Source organism: Plecotus auritus, assembly GCF_963455305.1.
Source record: "Plecotus auritus genome assembly, chromosome: 5".
In the NCBI taxonomy this organism is placed as follows: domain Eukaryota; kingdom Metazoa; phylum Chordata; class Mammalia; order Chiroptera; family Vespertilionidae; genus Plecotus; species Plecotus auritus.
The window spans coordinates 50929270-50950517 of NC_137776.1; the positions used below are offsets into that span (position 1 = coordinate 50929270).

Genomic DNA, 21248 nt, shown 5'->3' on the forward strand with positions numbered 1-21248 from the left:
ATTTGTTATGTCCAAAAGGTAAAAACACCCAAGTGTTTTATCAACAGATGAATGGATAAGTGAAGTGTGGTCTATACATACAATGGAATATTATACAGCTTTAAAAGAAATGACCCAGCAATTCCACTTCTGGGTATTTATCCAAAGAAAATGAACACACTAATTTGAAAAGATATATGCACCCCTTAATTGCAGCATTATTTAAAATAACCAAGATACGAAAGCAACCTAAATGTCCATCAACAGATGAATAGATAAAAAGATATAATATATAATGGAATACTACTCAGCCATAAAAAAGAATAAAACACTGCCATTTGCAGCAACATGGATGGACCTAGAAAGTATCGTGCTAAGTGAAATAAGTCAGACAAAGACGAATACCATATAATTTCACTTATATGTGGGATCTAAAAGACAAAACCAATGCATAAACGAAACAAAACATGAACAGACTCACAGATATAAGAAACAAACTGATGGTTGCCAGAGGAGAAGGAGGTGGGGAATGTGTGAAATAGGTGAAGGGAATTAAGAGGTAAAACTTTCAGTTATAAAATAAGTCATAGGGATGTAATGTGCAACATAGGGAATATAATAACTTTGTATGGTGATAGACAGATGCTTACTAGACTTACCATGGTGATTCTTTTTAAGATATTTAAATGTTAAATCCCTATGTTGTAAATACTAATATAATATTGTATGTTAACTATACTTCGATTTAAAAACAGAAAAAAAATTCTGATACATGCTATAACACAAATAGACCTTAAAAGCATTATGCTTAATCAAATAAGGTAGACACAGAAAGATACTGTATAATTTCACTTATATATGGTACCTAGAAAAGGGAAATTCATAAAGACAGAAGATAGAATAGAGGTTATCAGGGGTTTGGGAGAGGCAGGAATGGGGGCTATTATTTAATGGCACAGAATTTTTGTTGGGGATGATGAAAGGTTTTGGGTATAGATGTTGGTGATGGTTACCCAACAATGTGAATGTATTTAATGCCATTGAATTGTACACTTATGAATGGGTAAAATAATAAACATGATGCTATATATTTTTATCATAGTAATTTTTTTAAATGATCTTTTTGGAATAAAATAGCCTCGTCATAGGATGGTATTTGCTAAAAGAGACTGCACGTCTGAGCTTGCTTGATTCCTTTTGGTTTGCAGGCTGCTGGCTCTCAAATCGGGATGATGGTCAATTCCCTCACTAACATCACTGTGGCCATGATCGTTGCCTTCTTCTGTAGCTGGAAGTTAAGCTTGGTCATAGTGTGTTTCCTCCCTTTCCTGGCTTTATCGGGAGCCGTACAGACCAGAATGTTGACAGGATTTGCCTCTCAAGACAAGCAGGCTCTGGAGACGGCGGGACAGGTAACCTTATGGACCCGGTTTTTAGACTGACTATGGCTGAACGGCTGTCACTGTTATAAGAATGAGTATGTAGTACAAAGAATGAGTGTGTAGTACAAAGAGACTTAGGAAGCTCTTCACCTACAACTTTCATGGTTAGCAACCTCCCACTAGCCCTTTTCATATGTGCCTCTGCTCAGAGGCTGTGACAATCAAGTTCTGACACAGGGTTTGAGTAGGTGTGGACAGATATGGGGCATGTTCAGTTTGGTTACATGTTCAATTTCCTCTCAATATAGTTATTTTTCCCACATCCCAATCTGGTGTATTCTCATTTTCAAGACCAGATAGTTCAGCTTTCTGTCTGTTCAGTTTTTTCATCTTAGTGATTTCCCCAGGTCATGCAGCCCATTTGGAGAAGAGTTATCTTTTTAATGGCACACACTTTTAATTTTCACACTTTAGTGTTTGTTAGACTTGTGGCAAATGTCTTTCCTAAACAGAACCATGAGGTACAACTTAGATTTCAAATACAATTAAGTTTTTGTTATGCACTTTTTTTTTTTAAGAATTTTTTTTTTAATATATTTTATTGATATTTTACAGAGAGGAAGGGAGAGGGATAGAGAGCTAGAAACATCGATGAGAGAGAAACATTGATCAGCTGCCTCCTGCACACCCCGTACTGGGGATGTGCCCACAACCCAGGTACATGCCCTTGACCGGAATCGAACCTGGGACCCTTCAGTCCACAGGCCGACGCTCTATCCACTGAGCCAAACCGGTTTCGGCTGTTATGCACTTTTTAAAAAATATGTTTTTATTGATTTTTAAAGAGAAAGGAAGGGAGAGGGATAGAGATAGAAACATCAATGAGAGAGAAACATCATTGATTGACTGTCTCCTGCATGCTCCCGCACCAGAGAGTGAGCCTGCAACCTGGGCATGTGCCCTGACCAGAAATCAACTGTGACCTCCTGGTTCCTGGATGGATGCTCAACCACTGAGCAACACTGACCAAGCTTAGTTATGTCCTTTTAAAAGTATGTTCTAATTAATATCTGGTTATCAGGGGGCAAATGAGGGAATGGCAGCATGGACATTTATTAAGTATAAGAAACCATGCATATAACACACCCTTACTCCTTAAACAAATTTACTATAATCTAGGTTTTGCTTCTTTTAAAAGAGAGAATGTGAACACTGCCTGAGCAGGCAGAAGCCAAAAGGATTTCATATGCCAATGGTTGTGTCTTTTTTAGGACAGGACCCTAATTCAGAAACTGATTATTTACCCTGAGTATGGATTGAAACAAATTCAGAGTATAAACTAAAAGATAAACTTTACACTTAATTTATCTTAAATAATATTTGGTCAGATTAATTTTTAAGGAAATAGAAGCTATGTTAAATTTATATTATTAAATAACCTTTTGTCTCAGAAGAACTAAAGATACCATTGTAAACTTTTTTTTTTACCATATATATTTTTATTGATTTCAGAGAGGAAGGGAGAGGGAGAGAGAGAGATAGAAGCATCAATGATGAGAGAGAATCATTGGTCGGCTGCCTCCTGCACGCCCCCCACTGGGGATTGAGCCTGTAACTCAGGCATGTGCTCTGACCGGGAATCGAACCATGACCTCTTGGTTCACAGGTCGACACTCAACCACTGAGCCACACCTGCCGGGCCCATTATAGACATTTTAAATGAATTAACAATGAAGATAAAAAGCTTTCAAGGATTATCATGTGTATCTCCCATCTCCTCTCTTCCACAAGTGGAAGCAACACAGCTATGTTAGTATGAAGTAGAACTTGAGTTCAGCTGGCAGAATGTCTTGCAGTGCTGTTGAGGTGATCTCCAACAACTTCGCTGTGTTCACTGATGATGCCTTTGTCTGCGATTTGTACCAGATTCTGCCATTTGCACTATATCTAATCCATGTAGCAGCTGAAATGTCACAAAAGTAATTTCTGCTCTTTTATTCCTAAGACTCTTTTTCATTCTTCAGATTACAAGTGAAGCCCTGAGTAATATACGCACTATTGCTGGAATTGGAAAGGAGAGGCAGTTTATTGAAGCATTTGAGAGAGAGCTGGTGAAGCCATTCAAGACAGCCATTCGAAAAGCAAATGTTTATGGATTCTGCTTTGGCTTTTCCCAATGCATTGTGTTTGTTGCTAATTCTGCTTCCTACAGATATGGAGGTTACTTAATTTACAATGAGGGGCTCCATTTCAGCTATGTGTTCAGGTGAGGACTATAGGCCAAGGTCATAAAAGATCAATATTCTGGGAAGAATAGCCTGGTTCTGTAAGTTAGCTTTTTGCTGCTTAAAAACCATCCCAAACTTGATGTCTTAAACAACTGGGATTTATTATTTCTCAAGATTCTGTAGATTTTTGGGGTGGTTCTTCTGGACTGGGTCAACTCAGTCAAGCTTCTGAGTGGGCTTCTGTCTCTACAGGGACGCTCTAGTAGGTGAGCTTGTTTTCTTCACATTATGGTCTCAGAGTTCCAAGTGCACCAAAGAGAGCAAGTCCCAATGTGCAAGCACTTTTCAAGTCTGCATGCATCTTATTTTCTAACTAGAGGCCTGTGCACGGGATTTGTGCACTGGTGCAGGGCATGTCCTGCGGAGATTGGCCAACTGTGGGAGCGCCGCTCATCCCAGTCAGCCGAGCGGTGCTTCCACTGTGGAGCACACTGACCACCAGGGGGAAACTCCTGCATTGAGTGTCTGCCCCCTAGTGGTCAGTGTGTGTCATAGCGACTGGTTGACTGGTCATTCTGGTCATTCTGCTGTTTGGTTGCTGGGCTTTTATTATATAGGAAATCACTTTGGCCAAAGAAAGTCACACGACCAAGCCCATATTTAAAGACTAGAGAACTGTAGTCCACCTTTTGATGAAAGTATCTGATATGTTTCTCCTTTATTCTCATACTACTATCGCACAATACTTCTGAAACCAGAATCCCACAACTCAACTTCATTCTGGCACCGTGTGCCTAGAGATAGCATCAGAGCCCACACGTGAAGGACATGGTCCTACAAGGCCACCCATCTTACCACCCTCAGAATCCTCTGACCCTGTATCCTTCCCTGGAGGTGAAATGTGGTGGAAGAAACTGAAAGTTACACTCCTTTCCATAAGTTATTTCACTAACATGATTGCTCTTTATATATGGGAAATTTCAAGGGCTTAGGTGCTCTGTGTTAGGAATTGGGCAAAGTGAAATGTTTCTCATTATAAATCACAATGTCACAGAGGAGTAAAAAAGTCATATTGCAAAAGGGTGCATACATAGAAATAGAATGAATGAACCATTTTCATAATCTACCAGTCTGGCTAATGCTGAGAAAATCTAGAGGCCTTGAATAGGATGGTTCAGAGAACTACCTTATTTAAACTCTACTTGTTACCAAAAGGTCATGTTTCCAGCTGACTCTTTCTAGGTGATGATGGAAAAAGGCAGTTCAGGGGAATAGTGTTCCTTTCTTAAAGCTGGACCCTGCTCTGCTATGAGATTCACTTTGAGTCCAATTTGTCACATTTCCAGAGGAGAGAGCCTAAGGGTGTCAGGGCACCAAGGGACATGTATATGGGTGTGGTGTGGTGGGTGGGAGGGCATAAGTGGGGCAGGGGGAAATGGCCTGAGAAAGACATGGAGAGCATTAAGGAAAGTGGTCCTAATAGAAATCTGTTCTTTTGGGTTCATTCCCAAGTCATGAGTTCTGTCTTCTTGCCATTGATTTTCAATATTGAAGAATTTTTTTTTCTCTTGCCCTATTACACTGACCCTAACCAGGAAAGTCTCTTTTCTAAATTTTGCTCATTTACTCACTTAAATCCTGAATCATAAGCTGTTGACTTATTTAATTTATATAAGATTTTTGAAGAGTTATTTATTAGCCAACACATAAAAACTCAGAGACTGTAGAAAGCTCCTAATTTCTGGCTTCTCTTTAGATCACCTTCCACCACTTCCAATTTCATTCCAGTTGCTTTTCATTGCTTTAAACTTTGGACTGGGCTCCTGGAGATGTTTGGGTTTGCACGTCTGGCCTAAGATAGTTCCTGCTTATGAACTGAGCCATAAAACACATAAAGACACTGCCCCCACCACTACTGAGTCAGGTCCTCTGTGCTTGGGACAACTTTTCAGGGTGCCCATAATATCATAGTGTATATAGCAACAGAACTATCTCTTACCATGTTCACCTTCCATTTATCCATCCACTCATTCACTCATTTGCTCATTAATTACAGACATGTTGAATATAGTTAGAGGCTGGGCCAAATAAAAGGATACAGGCAATTATATCTTTCCTACTGTCTGAAGCATGAATTATATGCATGCTTGGTACAGATTGATGCATTTATCACCATTCTTTTATGCACTTATGATAGGTTCAAAAGATGTTAGCATTGTAAAAAAAAAAATCAAACCAATCTGGTGATTTTTATGCCCCCTTTATTTTTATTTTTTTAAGAATTCTTTTCTCAAACACATTTTTTAAAAAGAAGCTCTTGTAGTTGAAGCAGGGTTTGGATGTCTGAGCTTCTCTTGTTTAATCCTCCCTCACCCTTTTTTCATAGTACATAATTTGAACACTGCTAATCTCTCCAACCCAACTCCCCAGACAAGTCTAAAGTGACCTGTCCAAGGTTGCTCAGTTCTTTGCTAACAGAACCAGGACTAGACCCCCAACTCCTGCCTTTCAGACCATCACACCACATTCCTCTCTACATGGGTGTCTGTCTAATTGCAGGGTGATCTCTTCAGTTGTACTGAGTGGGACAGCTCTTGGAAAAGCCTACTCTTACACCCCAAGTTATGCCAAAGCTAAGATATCAGCTGCACGCTTTTTTCAGCTGCTGGACCGACGACCCCCAATCAATGTATATAGTGGTGCAGGTGTAAAATGGGTAAGTGCTGAGATGGGGATATGAGGGTAGTAAAGGAGGGTTGTGCTTATGTGTGTGTGAAGCACAGCTATTGGTGCTGATCTCACACCAGCACCACATAGCTTCTAAATTCCTGCAGTACATGGGTTCATTCATATGCACTCAGAATGAACAGACAGATTAATAAATGTAAAGAAATGAAGTAAATTAGCATTAAAAATCATTTATAAAGCAAACATTTGAAGACAACAAGATCCAGTCAATGCTGGATTCTGTGTACTATAAAACACACTTAGTTCCAGAATAATGAAGCTACCCAAACACCATGCTTTTTGCTGATGTTCCAGTATGGAATGTAGAAAAACCAGTTTTTCCTGTCCAGTGATATTGATGTAATTCATGTTTATCTGTGTTCAAGTTTTAGCTTATTGTATGGGTGGCTAGAAAATTAATTTGATCTTAACAAAATATATCTTCTAATTTATAGTCTCCACAGATGGCTTTTAATCTTCTCTATTTTTAAATATCCTAATATGTTCAGGAGAGCAAAACAAATCTAAACTCTAGTAAAGCTAAACTAAATTCAGAAATCTCTTTAAATTGATCAAATAACCTGTTTCTCTTTTAGTCCAATAAAAGTAAAGTCTCTGTGTGATCTATTACATATCTATCCATTTCTAGAATTCATAATTCAGATAGTGCAACTGAAGGTATTCACATTTGCAGTACAGGGCTTAGGTCACTTTCTAAGGCATTTCAAGTGTAATGCTATTATTTGAAATCTTTGGGGGAACAGAGCTAGAGGGTTTGGACAGTTCCTGGCTTCTATGATGTAATCATATATTCTAGCTATTGTTTTCCATTTGACATTCTTCCAGAATGTCAAGTAATGGATGACAAGCAAATCCCTTAGGTTAGAATGGGAATAAGAGCTCAAATATCTTTAACTTCATGGCTCAAGCCTCCTTTTATTCTGCACCTACTGGAATAGGGAATTCATTAAATAGCTGTCTTTGTGCTTTGCACTTTGGCAGCATGGTGCTGAGCAGTGATTTAAAACTCAGATTTAGGTGTATTTTCCATATTCTAGAGATTCTAGTAGATGTATTTATACTCCCAATCTTCCCACCCACAGGACAACTTCCAGGGGCAGATTGACTTTGTTGACTGTAAATTTACATATCCCTCTCGACCTGATGTACAAGTTCTGAATGGCCTCTCAATATCGGTTAGTCCAGGGCAAACACTGGCATTTGTTGGAAGCAGTGGATGTGGCAAAAGCACCAGTGTCCAGCTGTTGGAGCGTTTCTATGATCCTGATCAAGGGAAGGTGGTAAGCAATGCAAATGCTTTAGGGGATTTTGCTTTCTGCAGAACATCTCCCACCCCTGAAAGTGGTCTTCAAGATTGCGCCTTGCCAGACTCACTCTAAGGCACTAGCCTTGGCCTTTCCCCCATGTGGATAGTTTCCAGTACCAGTCATTTGCTGGTTGACCTGATTCTACCTCACAATTTCTAATATCAGATTCTTTCCAGTTCCAGATGGCCTGCTGACCAGTTAGGCAAGGAAAACCGGGCACACTGCAAAGCTGGAGATGAGTGTATTTAACAGAAGCATTCACTTACCCGTAAATGGAGCAGAAAGTGCAGACTAATCAGGAGACTAATGACTGGGAATGGAAAAAAGTGGGGGTGATAAGGGACATGGTGATAGATGAGCAAGAACGGGGATTTGAAGAAATCTGAGACAATCCTGGTTTAAGAAGCTTAAGTCTAAATAGTATAAGGAACTCAAATGGTAGTCATGCACCATAAAGCTTTGATGAGAATATTTGAAAAATTGGCAGATTTGCTTTGTTGTTTATTTTCCACAGTATTTCTTTCTCTTTTCTCTCCATTTATTTTATTTTCTTTCTTTCCAAAGAATATATACAGAGGAGTACAAAATGAAATAAGAAAGATTTGTAATGAAAAACAAGTTTTTATTCTGCCCTTTCTACCACTCCCCCATTTCTCTGCTCAAAGGCAACTATTTTGACCACTGATGTTCTCAGATCTCCAATGATTACCTCAATGCCTCTAAATAATATGCTTATGCTGCTGTCTTGTGATTTAACAAATTTAGATTCTGTTGAAGAGATGAAAATTTAGCTGGCCCTCACCACTCTTTCTCCTTTTATCCACCCCCTCACAATATAGATAATATAAAAGCTCCTCTATTTGTAAATTTAACTAATATACTTCTGTTTCTTTTTTACCACATATAGATAACATCTCTGGAATTCTCCCTTTCTAAGATGAGAATATTAGTAATTCTACCTTTATTTTTACCTCTTTCTCCTTTAACCTATCAAGTCCTATTAACTATACTTTTATAGGATCAAGCAGTGTTTGCTTTTCTCATTGCTGAGATATTATCTACAATATAATATGCTCACACCATTTACCATATTCGTTTTCTGAAATCAGAAAATGCTCACATTCTGTTTATAACATTTCTTATCTTTCATGCTTTCATTCTAGGCTGATTCTTAAAGTTGAAAGTCAATGAACAACTTTTATTCTGATTATATAAATAAATAGTGTTTATCCCTTAGTCAAGTAGTGAGGTCTATTAGCATTACATTTTCTTTCCAGTTTTTCTGAAAGACTTTCTTTTTCTGGTATTCTCTGCCTTTATAAGTCTTTATGTTCTTCCAGAGTTTCTATTCTGCTACCTATTCTGAGGGATCTGCTTCTTTCCCTCATTTCTGCCACTGCCTTGGCTAATTACAACCTGTACCTGCTGAATAATTTTCACCTTGAGTTTCCTGCAATATTTTCTTAGATTAGATCTATCATTTCCTAGTCCCTATATCATCCTCTTTCTTGCTTTTCACTCTTATCTTATTGGAATATATCCACAGTAGTTTTCTAAGATGTGAGGCAGAGGCGTGGGTCGGAAAATGCTTTATTCTGCTCCACACTTGATTGAGTTTCATCTTAATATTTTGAAAAAGACCTTTTTTATTTCCCTGAATAGTTTAATCTTCATTTCAATGAACATAGATAATTTTATGAAGAGAAATGCTGAGAAGAACACACATATTATGTATATTTCTCTGAATGTGCTCAGTGAATGTTCTGGTCCCAGGTAGAGAGCAATGTCCATGAGGAAATCAAAACGATTCCTTGCATTTCGTGAACTCAATATATTTTGTTATCATTATAAAACATTTCCATAAACATTTTTAAGTAGAAAAAAATACCACCTTTTATGCAATTTTGAAAATCCTCTTTGCTCTTAAGGAAGCTACTGAATGCAAGCATTCAACCTTTTCAACATTTAATTGGATACCTATGGTGTGCAGGATTGCACTGGGCCCAGTGGCAGACGTTAAGGACCATGAAGCATGTCTCTGTCTTCTAGGAGCTTACAATACTAGCACATGTGCAACAATTAGCAAACAGCTCCAGTATTTAATTAAGTATTAATTGTGCTTTGCAGACTATACAAACTATGGAAAATTAGTAGAGGAAAATGAGAGAGGGCTAATTGTTGAGGAATGCCTTATGTTCTTTCTAACAGTGTTTGCTTTTCTCATTGCTGAGATATTATCTACAATATAATATGCTCACACCATTTACCATAGTCGTTTTCTGAAATCAAAGGGCCAAATACTTTACAGTAGTATATTAGTGCTTTTAAGTGAACCAGCTCAAATGGTAAATATTTGAGTTCCTATACTTAACTGCCTAACTAAGGGATGAGTTCCTTAAAAAAAGATTATATTTTCTTTCCATAGTAGGAAAAAGACTGCTTAGCATAGTGCCTCTGTGGTAGGGAATTCAATATATGTTTGTTGACTACGTGAATACATATATTCCTTTCTTACTCGGGTCTATTATCTCAGTTATGCAGAGGCTGATGTCAGTAAGATCATGAAAACAGGTTTGATTCTTATGTGGTCCAATTTTATAACCCATGGGGTCTCAAATTTGAGCAGTTCTGCTAAACCTGTGGAGGATGCCCTGCACCAAATTATAAAGGGACCTTAAAAAAACAAACAGGAAACCAAGATGGCGGCATAGGTAAACACCTGAAATTGCTTCAAAACCACTTCAAAACTACGACTAAAAGACAAAATGGACATCATCCAGAACCACAGGAAGGCTGGCTGAGTGGAAATTCTACAACTAGGAGGAAAGAGAAAAGCACACTGAGACTCAGAGGAGGTGCAGAAGTAAAGTGCGGAGGTACAGAGGCGCGTGCGAGGAAAGGGCTGGCAACTGAGGACACGGTTGTCTTTTTTAATCGGAATGGAGACACAAGCTCCAGACTGCTCTGAACTCCAGTTCCAGGCGAGACTCTGGGACCCAGACTCATATGGGGGAAACTGGCCTGTCTGGCATCGGGCCGGAACATGAGGGCGGCTTTCTCTCAGAGGTCCTTGCAGCGGTTACCAAGGGACACTGAGACCCAGGGGCCTCTTAGGGCAGGGCTAAGGATCAGCCATAGCTGTTTGCTCCACCCTGTTAATTCCCTGAGACCCCGCCCCACTCAAGCTGTGCTCAGAGGCTTTTGCATATGAATGGCCTTTCCCTTTGCAATATAAAATTACCTAAGGAACTGCAGCTGGGTCAGGGAGACCCAAAACATCCAAAAGAAGGGCCAAGGCCCCATAGCAGGTTGTACTGCTTCACAGCTGGGCCTCATCTGGGCACTTCCAAAACCCAAACAAAGAAGAGGAATTTGCAGATCTCTCCATAGCTCCTGCTGGGTGGCCTCAGGCAGAGGCTAAATTAGCACCTCCTTAGAAATCCAAGAGCCAGTGTACCCAGTGGTCAGAGTGGGACCATCCAGATTACAACTCCTCAGATCCATAAGGGACACACTAAGGGGGCAGACTCAGTGAGCACCAAAGCCCCACTGAAGCAAGTGTTGCCCCATAAGGGTGTCTCCAGCACAGAAGTTCTCCCATCATAGACACAGCTGATTATCACAGCCAATTGGCCTGGAGGCCAATTCCTCCCAGTGATACCAACAACAATCAAGACTTAACTACAACAAGGCTGTGCACATAGCCCACAAAGGGGTGCACCAAGAGTGTCCACCTCAGGTAAATGGGGAGGCTGAACCACTGGGCCCTATAGGACACCTAGCACACAAAGCCACTCTATCAACTCAGGGAAGCAACCAAAATGCAGAGACAAAGAAACAGGTCACAAAGGACAGAAATGGAGGAAAGCAAACTACTGGATATAAAGTTCAAAACCACGGTTATAAGGTTTTTCAAGAATTTTTTAGAAAAGGCCGATACATTTAGCGAGACCCTCGAGAATATGAAAAAGGACCAACTAGAAATTAAGCATACACTGACTGAAATAAAGAATAATATACAGAGATCCAACAGAAGACTAGAGGATCACAAGAATCAAGTCAAAGATTTGAAATATGAAGAAGCAAAAAATACCCAACTGGAAAAGCAAAAAGAAAAAATAATCCAAAAATATGAAGATAGTGTAAAGAGCCTCTGAGACAACTTCAAGCGTACCAACATCCAAATTATGGGGGTTCCAGAAGAAGAGAGAGAGCAAGATACTGAAAACCTATTTGAAGAAATAATGACAGAAAACTTTCCCCACCTGGTGAAAGAAATAGACTTACAAGTCCAGGAAGTACAGAGAACCCCAAACAAAAGGAATCCAAAGAGGACCACACCAAGACACATCATAATCAAAATGCCAAGAGCAAAAGACAAAGAGAGAATATTAAAAGCAGCAAGAGAAAAACAGTTAGTTACCTACAAGGGAGCACCCATAAGATTGTCAGCTGATTTCTCAACAGAAACCATGCAGGCCAGAAGGGAGTGGCAAGAAATATTCAAAGTGATGAATAGCAAGAACCTACAACCAAGATTACTCTACCCAGCAAAGCTATCATTCAGAATTGAAGGTCAGATAAAGAGCTTCACAGATAAGAAAAAGCTAAAGGAGTTCATCACCGCGAAACAGGTATTATATGAAATGCTGAAAGGTATTAAGAAGAGGAAGAAGAAGAAAAAGATAAAGATTATGAACAACAAATACATATCTATCAACAAGTGAATCTAAAAATCAAGTGAATAAAAAATCTGATGAACAGAATAAACTGGTGAATATAATAGAATCAGGGGCATAGAAAGGGAGTGGACTGACAATTCTCGGGGGAAAAGGGGGTGGGAGGTGGGAAGAGACTGGACAAAAATTGTACACCTATGGATGAGGACAGTCGGGGGGGAGGGGGAGGTAAGGGCAGAGGGTGGGGTGGGAACCGGGTGGAAGGGAGCTATGGGGGAAAAAAAGAGGAACAATTGTAATAATCTGAACAATGAAGATTTATTTAAAACAAAAACAAAAACAAACTAGCCTGTGTTGCTCAGTGGTTGAGCATCAACCCATGAACCAAGAGATCACTGGTTCAGTTCCTAGTCAGGGCATATGCCTGGGTTGTGGGCTCCATCCCAGTGGGAGGTGTGCAGGAGGCAGCCAATCTACGATGTTTCTCTCTTATTAATGTTTCTATCTCTCTATCCCTCTCCCTTCCTCTCTCTCTAAAAATCAATAAGAACATAAAAAAACACACAACTAAATACTGTCCTAAGTACTTTCTCATTTGTACCACCTGTAGAGCTAAGGTTTGGGGAAGCAAACAAACAAAACCATAGTCTGATTATAACTTTGACACCATTCTGTAAGACACTACCTCCAAGGGTCAAAGGCAACATAATTTATTTCTAAGAGTCCTGGGATTGTTGTTTCTTAAGCAAAGCAAATGTCCTACATAATATTAATTATACAACATAAACTTTTCTTGCTGCTGGAATTCTAAAACTTAATGCCCTGGTTGTTACCTCTATTGGCAGATGATTGATGGGCATGACAGCAAAAAGGTAAATGTCCAGTTTCTCCGTTCCAACATTGGAATTGTCTCCCAAGAACCGGTGTTGTTTGCCTGTAGCATAATAGACAATATCAAGTATGGGGACAACACCAAAGACATTCCCATGGAAAAAGTCATAGAAGCTTCAAAGCAGGCTCAGCTGCATGACTTCGTCATGTCACTCCCAGAGGTGAGTACTGCGTCAGAGTGATTCCCTAGGGGAGATAGTGATGGGGAGTGAGAGAATAACAAAAGAATATTATGATTTGGGCTCAAGGAGAAAGTCAAAGGCAACACCATTTATTTCTCAGTGCCTGGGGTTCACCTCAGTCTTTTAAACAAAATAAATGTCTATCAACTACTTTTTACTTTTGGAAAATATTATATTATCAGGTACAAAGGATGCTATAGTACATAAAGCAGTAGCACATTGAACATCAGCCTAGCAGAGTGAAAAAAGTCCTGAGATTTAAAGCAGACCAGTTTGAATCCAAGCTCTGTCACTTACTAGCTGTGTAACTTTGGGACAATTACTTATCTTGTCTGAGACTCAGTCATCTGCAAAGTGTAAAAAATAACACAAAAATGAAAGAATATATATAATAGCCACACAAAGAAAGCTGCTGCTGTTATTATTGTCTTCATAATTTCATTACTTGGCAGCATAGACTGCAGCTGGAATGGTTTCCCAGGAACCAGTGCAGCTGGTGGGGTAAGGTGCATCTGCCTTAGAGTATAACACTCTTCCGGGCCAAGTGTGAACTTCGCACAATATCGACTCTGAAGTTTTTCATCTACCAAGTCTCTCTTGGTGATTGATCACAAAGAAAATTAAGACGTGGAAACTGGATTTTAGGAGCCAAATATTACATTTAATTTTTTCCACTTCTTTCTTTTAAATACCACTTGGAAATTGCTTTTCTTTTGTAAGTGATTACATTTATAAATTTTGTGGTAGGCTTTTCGTTCTCTTTTTTTCACAAAGGCTTCTAAGTCTTGGGCTCTGACCTCATTCTGTCTTGTAGCCTAATGTGGAAATGACTATTTGCTGTAACATGACTTAAAGGCAAAACTTGTGTCCATTGACAGATTCATTTATTCCACAAATATTTGTTGAGCACCTACTCATTTTGTGGAAGACACTGGCTTAGAGTTAATTTATTGCCTCTTTCTCAGATAGACTTGCCTATAATACCTTTCACTGAGCACTTTTTCTCAGTGATGAAAGTAGGACAAAGTAGGTTATTATGAGTCTCACTTGGCTTGGTTGAGCATTTGTCAGGAGGCAAGGGAGGCAGAGGCAGACCTATTGTGGAAGGCAGGCAGAGTAATGGTCAAGGGCAAAAGTTTAAAAGCCAGACACACCTGGATTTAGAATCCACTGTCAGTGCTATTTATTTGTCTATTTTTTACACAATTTTCTTAGCTATGTGTGCCTAAGTGTTGTAATCTGTAAAATAGGGAGAAAATGATTTTTGTGATTATTAAATGATAATCTAACTAGAATAGTTATTTGGCACAACACCAATTGCCTAGTAAATAGTCCATCAATGTTAACTATTTTTATGTATCATGCCAGGAATCTAGCTAAGAATTTTCCTTCATAATTTCATCTAAAACTCACAACAAATATGTGAACTAGTTATTAACATCTGCATCTTTCAGACTGGTTTGTTCCTCAAATAAATTTAAATAATGTTCTCATAATCACAGAGCTTGTAGCAGCAAAATGGAGATTCACTTCTAGGCTTGTGTTCTAGAATGATGCCTCCTCCACAGGGGGCTTGGCTAGGAGATCTCTCACAAGGCCCTCTTTTCCTAGGATTATTCTGTCTTAGATCTTCCACAGAGGAGTTTGGAAATCAGGGAATCTTGAAGCAGTGAGGAATCACACTCACGGAGAAAGAGATCCAAATACAAAACTAAAGGAAATGCAGAGAAGGGTGTAAAAGGGCCCCTTGTTTCCCAGCGGAAAAGATCACAAACTCCATGTTTGTCACAGATTTCTAAATGGATTTGACATCCAATGTAGAAGGACCCATTCACTATTTCCAATTTCAAAAAACAACAAATTCTTTCAATTCCCAGAGGGATCATTGATGGGGGCTCCATAAAGCATAGGAGCAATGGCTGCTACTGGTTTTCAAACTTATCATACTTTTTCCAGAAATATGAAACTAATGTTGGGTCCCAGGGGTCTCAACTCTCTCGGGGAGAGAAACAACGCATTGCTATTGCTCGGGCCATTGTGAGAGATCCTAAAATCTTGCTACTAGATGAAGCTACTTCTGCCTTAGACACAGAAAGTGAAAAGGTATGTATCGATTTTCTGAAGTCTTAGATCATTATAAATGAGTCTTTTCCTATAATATTTGTCCTTCTAAAATAGCACTACTTTCAATTTTCTGATTCATTTACAGTAGAAATTGCCAGTACTCTGTGGAGCCAAGGACAATAATCTAGAGCAGTTATTTTCAACTTTTTTCATCTCTTGGCACACATTAACTACTAAAATTCTGTGACACACCAAAATATATATATTTGTCGATCTGATGAAAAATAGATGTAATTTTGATTCATTCTCACTGGATGGCTATTGTTGTGTTGGTTGTTGTCATTTTTTTTATTTGACAATCTAAGGGAAAAGAGGTCAGTGCCCCCGATTACATAGTCAGGTATTGCATGTTTAAAAAATTCATACAGCTCAATGGTTGAAAATCGCTGAACTAGAGTAATTTAAAATAGGTTTGCTTCAAATTAAAAAAATATTTTAACTTTAAAATAAAAATTGTTTTTAAGATCCTCTAAGCTTGGTGACATTTTTAATTCAAAGGCCAATAATTAGCTTTATTAAGTAAAGTAAAATAATCCAGGTCATTTGTTGGGCATTGCCATTTTTATAGTTCTAAAGTTCTGTGCAGAGCAAGTAGGCAGCATACAACACCAAGTAAGAGGCGGTATCTGTTGTGCAGTTTGAATGAAAGGAGATGCAATTGAGCAAAACACAATTATGAAATTTACTATTTATTAACTCCTTAAAAACCAGGATTCCATTCTGGAGACAGCTAAAATATCCTCGATGAAGAACAAAATCAGGAATGATCAATGACTTCTACCTTACCTTGCTTCCTTGGTTTCATTTTAACAAACTAGACTATCAGGTATTTTGAAATTACATAATGACCTCATAGTTTGGTTCATTCTAGCTTCACTGACATTTCTCAGCCTATGGACTGCAATTCAAACCACTGGTGCATTATATTCAGCAAATATTTATTTCTTTTATGTCAAACCTTTGGGTTTAACCCCTGACTATAGCAATGTTACTCAGGTGGAATTAGTCAGAACTCTTGCAACGGTGGCCCAGGGAACAAGCATGTATCTTTGCATCATCTTTCTACCTTTTCTTTGCAGACGGTACAGGTTGCCCTGGACAAAGCCAGAGAAGGTCGGACCTGCATTGTCATTGCCCACCGTTTGTCCACCATCCAGAACTCGAATATCATTGCTGTCATGTCACAGGGGACAGTGATCGAGAAGGGGACCCATAAAGACCTGATGGCCCAGAAAGGAGCCTACTACAAACTAGTCACTACAGGAGCCCCTATCAGTTGACCTGACTCTAGAATTTCATGCACAGTTGATGCACCAATTACCGAAGTGCCATGGGTTATTTTTTTCCTTTAAGAGGATAATGATAATTATTTTACTTTCACACACATTGTCATACATTGGGATCCAAGATAACTTCTAATGACCTTTGATAATAATTTAGCTTTAAATGCCTATATATAGAAAAATGAAATAAGGTAGGTCCAATGTGAGTGAAAAGCCAATGTCTAGCAGCTCTTCAGGCATCACCCGGTGCTTATTCCATGCAGGAGCCAGTCCCCCTTGCTCCATGGGAATCAACGAGAAGTCTTGGAGTAAATGGGACTTTGAATTCCTCAAGGGCAGAAGAGGGTTTTTTGTGTGTGTTTTTATTTTTTTTTATTTTGAGCCCATAATTTGTTAGCCCCAAGACAATAAAAGTGGGAAATGTTCATTCTTCCCATTAAGATAGAACAGTGTCTTTTAATGGAAATATAATGAGTCACTAATGCAAGCCACATATGTAATTTAAAATTTTTCTAGTTACATTAAAGAAAGGAAAACAAAAAGGTAAAATTAATGTTAATAATGTATTTTATTTAAGCTGATATATCCAATATATTATCACAACATGTAATAAATATAAAAATTATTAATATTTTGTTATTTTATCATATTAAATTTCCAAACACTAATGTGTATTTACACTTACTGCATATTTCAGTTTGGACTAGCCCAGTGGTCAGCAAACTGCGGCTCGTGAGCCACGGTTTGCTGCTCTGTTGACTGAGTTTGCCGACCACTGTCATATACTACCCTTTACCTCTTTGCACACAATATGCCACAATTGCCTAATCCTTACAGCTTCCAACTACATGGTAACATTTAGTCTAGTCCAGTGGTCGGCAAACTCATTAGTCAACAGAGCGGCAAACCGCAGCTCGCGAGCCGCATGTGGCTCACGAGCCGCGGTTTGCCGACCACTGGCTAGCCACATGTCAAATTCCCAGTAGCAACATGTGACTAGACTAGAAACTCCTCTATCAGACAGACAGGGTTAGAGAATACCGGTTCATGTATTTCCTGGTCTGAGCCTCAGTTATTTCTTTCAAGTCCTATAAAAACATGAGCCCAGCCTTAGCTGGTTTGGCTCAGTGGATAGAGAGTTGGCCTGTGGATTGAAGGGTCCCAGGTTCCATTCTGGTCAAGGGTACATGTCCGGGTTGCAGGCTCAATCCCCAGTTGGGAGCGTGCAAGAGGCAGCCAATCAATGATTCTCTCTCATTGATGTTTCTATCTTTCTCTTCCTCTCTGAAATCAATAAAAATATTTTAAAAAATGAAAAATATATTTTTAAAATTTTTACATCATTCATTTTATTTGCATCACCTGTTTGAATTGATTTGCAAAAAGGGAAAGAACTAAGGTTGCTTAGTGTAGCACAATATAACTTTGAAAATTGGCATATTATTAATTCCACCAAGGTCTTCTTTTCAAAATATGTTTAGTTCCAATTAGCTTATTAGAATTGTTTATGATTTTTTTCCTATGAAGAATCCTTTTGAATAGCTGGAGTAGCACATCTTCCTACTTATTTTGGGAAGAGACCCTCAGTCATTTAATGCTTCTCAAAACTATATGGAGGCAGATATCCATAAACCAGAAATGTAACTATGAAAAAAAAGTAGAAGAGTTGGCCTCTAGATTTTTTTGTCTAGAAACTATTTTTCATGTACTTACTCTATGTCTATTCTACATGTGCTTTTAGGAAATTATTTCAATGAATAGACACTTTGGATTTAGTGATACATGCATGCATGCAATGTTTGAAAATTAAACACTCGCTGAAAAATGTAGATCCTGAAATGTTTTGATACTATGTCCTGAAAGAGAAAAATACATAGGATCATAATTAAATATGGTTTGCCACATATTTATTCATGAATTAAATGTAAATTTCCTATCCTAAGAAAATATCAGGACATTATCATAAGTTTGGTTTAAGATTCCACCTCATATTTTCAGCTGAGAGCTGGATTCTCTTATACATGTAGATTCTCTCTGTAATCAGGTCACTTAAGGCTGTTAGTGGAGATTAAAAATTTACAAATTTTATTGCTGTTTTCTAACACATTTTGAGATAAATTTACATATGTGTGCCATTATAAAATAAGCATTATGTCCATTTGTATTTGCTTTAAATTTCCAGATCAAGTGAATAATCTCACCTGCTATGTAAGAGATGACAGATGAAAGTAAGTTAAACTGAGAAATGCAATTCCAATTTCTTTCACACTGTGTTCAATTAAATGCCCAATTAATTTAAATGGATGGACTGTAAATAAAGCAGTGCACATGATTATCATCTAATTGGCACTGGCCAGCATTATAATGTGCTCATTAGTGAGTTGTATGGTATCCTAAGGCTCATAATGAGTAATCAGGATACACATGATTGGCATATAGCTGTCTGGATGCAATTACTCAATGCAATAAATCAGCACTTGGACAAAATGTGCAGTAGATTAAGGAAGAAGAATACATAGCCAGATGGTGAATTGGCAATTCCCTACTGTTTGTAATTCAGGTACAGCTTCTACTCTCAGATACAAAGAGATAAATGTGAGGACAACAGAATGGCTGGAGATAAAAAGGGAAATGTTCACCCAAGGTGACCCAGAACAGTGTCTAAGATTATTAACAACTAGAGGCCCAGTGCACAAAATTTGTGCATGGGGGGGGAGGGGTGTCCCTCAGCCCGGCCTGCACCCTCTCGCAATCCGGGACTCCTCGGGGGATGTCTGACTGCCGGTAGTCGGACATCCCTCTCTCAATCCAGGACTGCTGGCTCCTAGCCACTTGCCTGCCTGCCTGATCGGCCCTAACCACCTCTGCCTGCCTGCCTGATTGCCCCTAACCACTCACCTGCCTGCCTGCCTGATCGCCCCTAACTGCCTCTGCTTCAGCCCCCGCCACTGCAGCTTTGTCCAGAAGGACAACTGGAATGACATCTGGAAGGTCATTCGGCTGTCTGGTCTAATTAGCATATTATGCTTTTATTATTAGAGATGATTACTGAAAAGAGAGAAAATAATGCTATCATATTGGTTGAGAATATATATTTCTGTATGCCAAGTTTGGAATCAAAGCCAATTCTCTGGAAATTGAGAATCCAATTAATCCTTTAAATATACCTCAGAGATAACATTCACAAAGCATTTTATAATTTAGAAAGCATTTTTCCTGTATAATCTTTGTATGTTATTGTGAAACCATCTAGTAGACTGCAGAGGAGGAATGTAGCTGTAAGTTGTATTCATTGTTATATGTATGAGAAATCACTATGTCAGGCATCACAGGTTAGCTCACTTGACACACATCTTACTCCATTTCCTTTGCTTGCCTCTATTACAGAGGCTGGAAAGTAAAGTAGTCACCTTCCCAGACTCCCTTGCAGGGGAGGCCATGTGATACTGTTTCAGTCAATGAAATATAGACACAAGTCTCTATGGAGGCTGTCCCTTCTGGAATAAAGCCTGGGTCAAAAACAAAAGCCAATTCTTCTTCTTTCTTCTTTCCTGAATGCACAGCAGCCATGCTGTGGTCATTTGGACATGACTACAAGTGGCAGAGCAGGTAGACAACTTGAGTCTGATTCCTGGACATCCTTGAGAAGTTGCTCCAGCCTGGGCTGCCTAACTCCAGCCATCCTATTACACAAGAAAAAGACACCTCTCACCTGCTTAAGCCCTGAAGTCATTTTTTTTTTGTAGTTGTTGTTAATTTGGAATTAACATAATTAATAGATACAGTTAGATTTTTATTAATAAAAATACTGAAACATAAATATAAAGAAAAGAATGCAACATTGAAGTATTGATTTGTGTTTAAATGACCTTAAAATATGACCTTTACATCTAGAGGTTTTCCAAAAATATTGATTGAAAGAAGGAATTAATCATAGTCTTTCTTTTCAAATGTCATTGCTGTGAAAAGAGATATAACTGAATGGAAGTCCTCACAGCTCATTCTAGTGGTTTTCCAAGAATATTTCATGAACCTTCCTTTATTTTGCTTTAAGTGAAGAGGTTTTTACTTAGGGACTTGGTGTTTTGTGATTATGCTTTCTCATCCTCTCATATGATAAAATTGGTGTTAGTCTAGGAATGATCCAAACACCATTGGCAGGGTATAGCCAGAGTTGAAAAGAAAGTGATTTAACCGTGGTTCGGTGGTTGAGAGTCAACCTGTGAATCAGGAGGTCACGGTTCAATTTCTGGTCAGGGCATATACCTGGGTTGTGGGCTCAATCCCCAGTGTGGGGTTGATCCCCAGTGTAACGCATGCAGGAGGCAGCTGATCGATGATTCTCTCTCATCATTGATGTTTCTGTCTCTCTCTCTCCCTCTCTCTTCCTTTCTGAAATCAATCAGTAAAAAATAAATTAAAAAAAAGAGAATGAATCTGAAATA

General features: G+C 38.8%; 1 protein-coding gene across 2 annotated transcripts in view; it reads left to right on the forward strand.

The window, feature by feature from the left end:
- The window catches only part of ABCB11 (ATP binding cassette subfamily B member 11), a 101633-nt gene extending 83524 nt beyond the window's left edge, over positions 1-18109 (forward strand). For both annotated transcript variants that reach the window (XM_080671399.1, XM_080671398.1), the window contains 7 exons: positions 1188-1391; positions 3386-3627; positions 6149-6305; positions 7420-7617; positions 13169-13375; positions 15353-15499; positions 16600-18109. In XM_080671399.1, the coding sequence (XP_080527525.1) occupies positions 1188-1391; positions 3386-3627; positions 6149-6305; positions 7420-7617; positions 13169-13375; positions 15353-15499; positions 16600-16800 (1356 nt within the window). In that variant the 3' untranslated portion in view covers positions 16801-18109. The remainder of the gene's footprint in view (positions 1-1187; positions 1392-3385; positions 3628-6148; positions 6306-7419; positions 7618-13168; positions 13376-15352; positions 15500-16599) is intronic.
- The last annotated feature ends 3139 nt before the right edge of the window (positions 18110-21248 follow it).